This window comes from Apaloderma vittatum, unplaced genomic scaffold, assembly GCF_000703405.1.
Source record: "Apaloderma vittatum isolate BGI_N311 unplaced genomic scaffold, ASM70340v1 scaffold1336, whole genome shotgun sequence".
NCBI lineage: Eukaryota > Metazoa > Chordata > Aves > Trogoniformes > Trogonidae > Apaloderma > Apaloderma vittatum.
Genome location: NW_009722079.1, coordinates 45,025 through 52,193, shown reverse-complemented (window position 1 = coordinate 52,193; position 7,169 = coordinate 45,025). Strand labels below are relative to the sequence as shown.

General features: G+C 44.8%; 1 protein-coding gene across 1 annotated transcript; it reads right to left on the bottom strand.

Moving 5' to 3' along the window:
• Positions 1–1,112: 1,112 nt before the first annotated feature.
• CCDC70 (coiled-coil domain containing 70) lies at positions 1,113–6,898 on the bottom strand (the record flags this gene model as incomplete). Its single annotated transcript, XM_009871612.1, is given in 4 exon segments — positions 1,113–1,334; positions 1,365–1,502; positions 3,237–3,335; positions 6,845–6,898. Coding segments are annotated over 4 exon segments (513 nt in total), but the record flags the coding sequence as incomplete, so codon positions are not given.
• Between the last annotated feature and the right edge of the window lie 271 nt (positions 6,899–7,169).

Below are 7,169 nucleotides of genomic sequence, written 5' to 3'. Positions count from 1 at the left end.
CTCAGCCTTTGAAAACTTGAAGCATCTGAGCTCAGTTCCTCAAGGGGAAAGGGAAACTGCAATTCCTGTGCCACAGCTCAGCAGAAAGCTCTGGCTCTGCACTCACATCACATAAAATATTGCTAAATATTGAGCACGTGTTGCACTCCTATTATCGAGGATTTTGTACTAGAGGCTGCTGTACCTGAGCTGGCAATAGGAGCTCAGCAGGTGAATAATAATCCCAGTCCCTGTATGCACCTTCTCCTGCTCTTACACACACACACACGTATATACTTACACTGCTGAATTTATTTTCCCTCTTGCTGAGGGACTTGCTGCCAATTTTTCCTCCAGCTTGCATCTTTTATCACATGCTGCTGGCTTCTGTTAGCCCTCCCACTCCTTTCTCTGTCGTCTGACAGTGTCAGCAAGGCCGATGCCGAAGCTGGTCTCAGCCACACAGTGGGTGCTGGGGCTCACTCGAGCGGGTAAATGTTCCCACCACGCTCCCAAGAGCAGCAGGAAGTTAAATGGGAAGCCCAAGCCCAAAGCTGGTGGAGCAGTATGAGTTGTCTCACTAAGACTCAGGAGTGTTAACTATGACTTCAAATCCAGGGAATCCGAAGGTTATCATTTATCAGTTCCTTATTTTGGCGCTGACTCAGCTGATATAAACTGTACTGAGCTGTTCTGAGCTCCAGAAGATGATCTCAGGCATTAAGTCCTCATCCTCTTGTGGCTTTACCCACCCACATGCCTCCTGGCGACAGGCCAGGAAACCGGAGGATTGCCCCATTCCTCAGGCTACAGTGCCTCAGAAGAATAAATAACGTCCTGAAAACGTAAGCACACAGACTTTAGAGCAAATTGCATTAAAATCCCCTACTCTGATTTACTCCAAGAACTAGAGGTGTTATTTCAGAGAACTGGTTGAAGCACAGCACTCCTTAAGTATCCACATCAGTATAAGTGTCTTTCTTCATGTTTCTGAGCCTAGCAGAACAATTTATGCTTCTCCCCTGCGCAGAGTGGCATCCCCGGAGACATTGTCTCTCTTGGGACCAAAGGCCTCCTTCCAGATGAACATTTCATACACCTTGAGTATTTTTCAGTCTTCCTGGAGGGTCTCCTCATCTTCCCAGCTCTGACCACAGAGCTGCTTCTTCTGCTTGTAGGACTAGGTCCTTATCCAGAAGGATCTTGTTTTTCTCCTAGAGGAGCTGATCTTTCCTGAAATCCTTATCCTTCTTCCAGAAAGCATTATAGCTGTTCGAGAAGTCATGATACACCCTCCAGAAGGCTTCTGCTTCCTCCTGAAGGGCCTCTTCTTCCTCCTGAAAGGCAGCTTCCTCCTAGATGGGCTTTTCCTCTTCCCAGGAGGCTTGGATGGCCATCTTGGAATCTTTGATGTTTTCCTGGAAGCCCTTGATCTTCTCCTGAAAGCTCTTCATTATTTCCTGAAAACTCTGAATGTCCTCCTGAAATTCGTTCTCAGCCTGCAGCTTCTTGATGAGCTTCTTCTGGTGGGAGGTGTGATAAGGAGAGCAGGACATCACCTCTGGTTCACTGCTCATCACTGATGGATTGGGCAGAGACCAGCCAGGTCCCCTGCTTCTCGTCTTGTGGCTCAACAGGTTGGGGAGCAATGGGTATCAGTGATGACATCATCCAAACCTGTGTCATAGCTGGTGTGAAACCATGTTATACCATGAGTGAAGATGTTTATCATGAACAAAAAAGAAATTCCTGCCCAGGACTCAGCCAGCTGAGGCAACTGCAGGCACCTGAAACTCTGTCCACAATTTCTCTACATCATTTTCCACCATGACTCCAGGTGCTGCGGGTTTGGAAATGGGTGAATGGTTGTGTCAGGACCAGCCTTTGGCATTGTATTGCTCCCCGCCACCCTGATGAGAAGGTCTCAAACTGAAGGACAAACACCTCTGCCCTTTTTCCTCTGGTGCCTGAGGTATTCTCACCTCTCTGACCCTTCGTTATGCCTCCTGTGCCTTCACAGACTCACCCCAAAAATTTACAGCTTCCAGAATCATGCAAAACTTGAACAACAAAGAGAAAACAAAAACCTAATTTTTTGTTCACTAATCTACCCAATAACTCTACACCTAGGATTAAAGCTGGTTACTTATTTATACTGTTTCATTAGGTTTATTATGACTTATTGCACAGTGCCTCCAGCTCTGTAGCAGGGAGCAGGTTGCTTTACAAGTAAAAAGCTCTTGATTATTAATATATTCTGAGCCTGCCTATCCCTCACGGTAGCCAGGAAAGGCCCTGGGGGCCTTTGCAGATGCAATGCAGCTAATGGCAATATGCATCTCCTCTGTGTGAGGAATGAGAAGATGGACAATGCCCCATGCCTGTGTGATGGCTCCAGGGCATGATGACAGGACGGATGGATAGCCCTAGCTGCAAGGCCCCCGCCACGTGCCCTGGCAAACATACCTTCCCTCAAGCTCCTGCACCCACCGACGTGTGACACCACCATCACAACTTTGCTATTTTGCTGATCTGGGCACTGGCAGGGCTCTACCCTCTTCCCCAGTGCTTTGGGTATGGCCAAGGAAATCTTCTAGTGACATCTGTCCAAGTCCTGCCTCTTCCCAATGCCACAATCACTGAACTGGCCAGAGAGTGGATGGCTCTTTCACAGCAACTGGGATGAGCTCTCATGTGTCCGATGCCTTCCAATACCTGAAGGGAACCTACAGGAAGGCTGGAATGGGACTTTTTACAAGAGTGCCCACTGATAGGACAAGGGGAAATAGGTTTAAGTTGAAGGAGAATAGATTCAGATTTGATCTTAGAAAGAAATTCCTCAGTACAAGGGAGGCCCAGAGATATTGCGGCTGCCCCCTCCCTGGAGGTGTTCAAGGCTAGGTTGGACAGAGCCTTGGGTAGCCTGATCTAGTTGAGAGCCATCCCCGCCCATGGCAGGGAGGTTGGATTAGGTGATCTCTAAGGTCCCTTCTAACTTAGGCACATTAGGAAGATTACAATTCCAATGATTTCTATGAAGGATGACAAGATGGGAGGGGGACCTGCTAGGGAACTTTAGGCTAATACAGGAAAATTTTGACTCTGCTGTTTCCTCCTCATGCTGCTCCCCGACTCTTGAATCTTCCTCCAGCAGCTGGACCTTCCTCGGGAGATTGAGAGGGGGAAAAGGAGGAAGGCAGCCATGCATAGCTTCACTGGCGTGGAACTTGTGGGCCCACCAGTTTGTTCCTACTCACTGTGACAAGAATCCCAACAAGAAATGTGCGCACTCCCAGGTAGTCTGTCTCATCTCGAGGCGAGGCGGGGGGAGGTGTTAGTGATAGCACACCACGTGCCTAGAAGGCCAGAAAAATTTGGTTAGTAAATGTGCCAAAAGCTAATTGCCAAATACCTTTTCCATTACTTAACTTTCAGAGCAGCTGTTGAAGCAGCAATCATTTCTCCTCCATCAAAGGTGTCGCTGATCTTGACCCCACCCTCCTGGCACTTTCTGCGGGGCTCCTGCATTGGCAGTTATTCTTCATTCACAGCAGAAATATCAGTAAATAGGCTGTGCTGAGTTTCTTCTCCCTGGGATTGCTGCCAGCCCGTTAAAAACCTCAAATACACTGTCTCTTCTTTGAAACAAAGATGTTGTTGCTTCTGTATAGCTCATTTCACCATGCTACTTAGCCTAGAACATATCACTGATATTTTAGGTGAGTAGCCTGAGTAAACTGTGCATGTTCCAGTGTCTCACCACCCTCATAGTAAAGAATGTCTTCGTAACACCTAATCTATATCTGCCCTGCTCTAGTTTAAAACCATTGTCCCTTGTCCTATTGCTACACACCCTTGTACACAGTCCCTCTGCAGCTAACCCCCAAGAAAACCAGAGGTGGTTGTGTCCTGTTCTGCCCCGTGGATCCACAGCCTGAGTCTATCCTGGGGGCAGAGTGCCCTGCACAGCAATTTCAGACTGGTTTTCATGCAAAAGAAGATTTGGTCTTGAAAACAAGTGGCAGAGGAGAGGCAGCAGCCCAGGTCAGGGAGAAACAAGGAGATGTTTCTTCCGCCCTTCCAAGACAGGAAAAAAAATTTGATTCTGACATGGAGGAAGAAACTCAGGTGCCTAAACAGAAGCATCCAATGTCATTTGAGATGGTCTTGCAGAAGACAACACACAGGAGCCACAGGTCCCTTGGGAACTGCAGGTGGAAGGTGGGGCTGATACCCCAACAGGTACCAGGGCACGGGGCACCTGTGTGCATCTGCAAGTCTCACCTCAAAGTTTGCCTTTCATTTCTGTGACTAGGACTTCTTTTGGATCCTGCTCCCAGAGATTATCAGACCAAATCAGGAATAATTTTGCTTTTATGAGGCTTTAATCTCCTGAACATGCATCAAGTGATACAAATAAAACTTTGAGAGCCTTTTCTCATATGGTACTGAAAAAATATTCTGATTTCTTCTTCTACTGTTCTCCTGAGGCAGGCTTATAAAGATGTAGGATAATTATATCAGAGTACATTTTTCAGTTAGAACATCACTATTATCTCAGAGAAAATTACTAAATTATATAATTTTCTTCCACAAGTCTGCAAACTCTTTCAATTGTCATCAAAACAATAGTCATTGGGTTTCTGCAGACACCTCTAAGAGCGCAGAACTAATGGTTAAATCTGACATTAGTTTAGATCTGTTCTCCTACTACAGTGAGGTCTTACAGATAGATGTAAAATAAAATTGAAAAAAAAATGTCTTTACTTGGTATGACTCATATTATTCTTCTTGCTCTTACCAGCGAAAAAATAAAGCCCCGAGGGTATTTAGTGATTGTGGCGTTGCTGCTGGAAAACTTAGTGTTTGTAAAACTCTGTAACAGAGATGCAATACTTAGAGAAGTGCAATCTTTATGGCAGCTGGGTCTCTGAGGCTCACTGGTGGCTGTGATCCATTGTTCACCTACAGTGATGTAGTTTCACAAAGTTTGAAACTGTTGATTGAAGGTCAGCTGAGGCTAGCTGGAAGGAACCACTGGGATCCTGTCAGAGTACGAGCCACAACTGGTGCTTTGCTTCATTTTCATGCTGGTTGTTTCTGAAGAACACCCATCCATGGGTTATATTACCTTCCCTAGCTCCCCTCCTGATCTAGGAAAACTGTCTGGAAGACATGAACAACACTTAATGCCAAATGTTAGACACATACTTTGATTATGCCATTGCGGTTATATGTTTAGATTCAGCTCCCAATGTAAGTGCTACCGTATCTTACGTTACTTCAGTAAAAAGCAAGGGATGGAGCTAAAGCTGAGCACAGATACAGCCAAGACCATATGGTTTTAAAAAGTAAATCTGTGATCCTAACTCTACCTGAAAGCTTGCTTTAGAAGAGTAGCCTAACTTTTAAATAGGTTGCTCCTACTAAACTCATTGGGAAGAAGTGTTGGATGAATTGATTTGAAAATCAGGCCTGTTTTATAGTAAGTATTTTAATTTGAATTTATGTTCCTAGTCTTTGAAATTTTGGTCGGTTGAACTTCTCTGTGAAAGTGTGCAACGTTTTAAATATATACACTGTAAATTCATGTAGTGCTACTCAGCCCCTAATACTGCAGAATGTGAAAGAGGCAGTTTACTGACAGAAAAAAATTGTCTCTATTTTTCTGTTGAAATTGTATTAAGATTTAGAGCAATCTGTTCAGTTTCTGTTTGGTTGCAGAGTGCTTCACTGCATGATCTCCCTGGTTGTGAGACCTCAAGCCAAACTCATCTCAGTAATCCAGCTTGTTTGCTGATAAAACATATCCAGCTAGTAACTGAGCACAGGCAGAAAGAATGAGATGCCTCAAGAGGACTGTAGGAGAAATCAAGATTAAGAGGTGTTGTGATTGCTAGGAGAACCAGCTTTCTCTGTTTCAGACCTTCAAAGGTCTTGGTACTTCATCTAGAAGCGGTTTCTACAAAAATACTTTTTTCTTCTGGACTGTTCCTTCTCTCAAGTTCAGAATTATTTTTTTTATATTAGAATAGTTCAGATAGATACAATTCTGTTCATTAAGAAAATCTCACTGACCAGGCAAACCTCTTGTTATTCTTCTTTATAGATGAGATATTTCCCTCTTGGCAAATGGATTGCCTTGGGCTGTGGAAAGGTTTTTCATTCTTTTCACAGTTTGCTTCATCCCTTCCTCCAGTGGCTGTTTCTCTTTTTTCCAGAATGTTTTCATGGGCAATATGTTGCTGCTGTAGCTACCTGTTTAACACTATAGCTAGAAAACACTGATGATGGAAAGAATACTATTTAATCAAATACTTTCTGAACTTTAAGGAAAACACTGTTTTTCCAGACAAGAAGTTTTAGTGATGCAAGTGCAGCACAATAAACACTGTGTGTGATAGTGATGTGGTGAAACCTTTGGGTGTAAATTCTGGACATTCCAGCTCTTGCCGTTAGTCCATGGAGTTGCAGCAGCAGGTTACATTATTTCTTTCTCTTCTAATTTTCTTCAGAAGGCTCTTTCCTCCTCACAAAGTCAATTCTGCTGCCAAAGAGGGTCTTTCAAATCCTTGTCCTTTGCCATATCAACACAAATTTCCTGGTAAAACATGGAGGTGGATTTCACTCCAAAGTGCTTTCAACATCACTGCTACCAGTAACAACATTCCTTGAAAGGACTAGATGGATAAAACCTTGCTCTCTGGAGCATTAGTTAAAAAAACACCTCATGCTTTTCCTTTGAACGATGGGGAGTGGAAAACTCTCGAAGCCCCTTCTTCGAAGGAAAGCATGAGCCATTCTTGAGACTTGGACATTTGGATGGATTCAATGTATGGATGAGGAGTTCCAGGACCCCTTTTACCTCCAGATTGCCTTGCATGATGTTGACAGGTGGCTGCTGCCACAGCAGCTCTATCTGAAAAAGAAAGAGGTTCTGAGAGACAAAGAGCCATTCAGCAACTTTGTCCAAAGCCCCACACAGTCCTGGCACCTGTTGGCTCTCCTGGGTTATCCCACAGAGGCACATCCAGGTTCCAGTTCAGATTGTGGCCCCAGTGTTGCCAGAGGGCAGGTGATGCGCGAACAGAGGAAGCCTCCACTCTGAGGATCACACGCGCTTCCGCTTCACGAAGAGGAGCCCACAGGGCACATGTTACTGCATGTTAGCATGATACCCATCCAAAGTC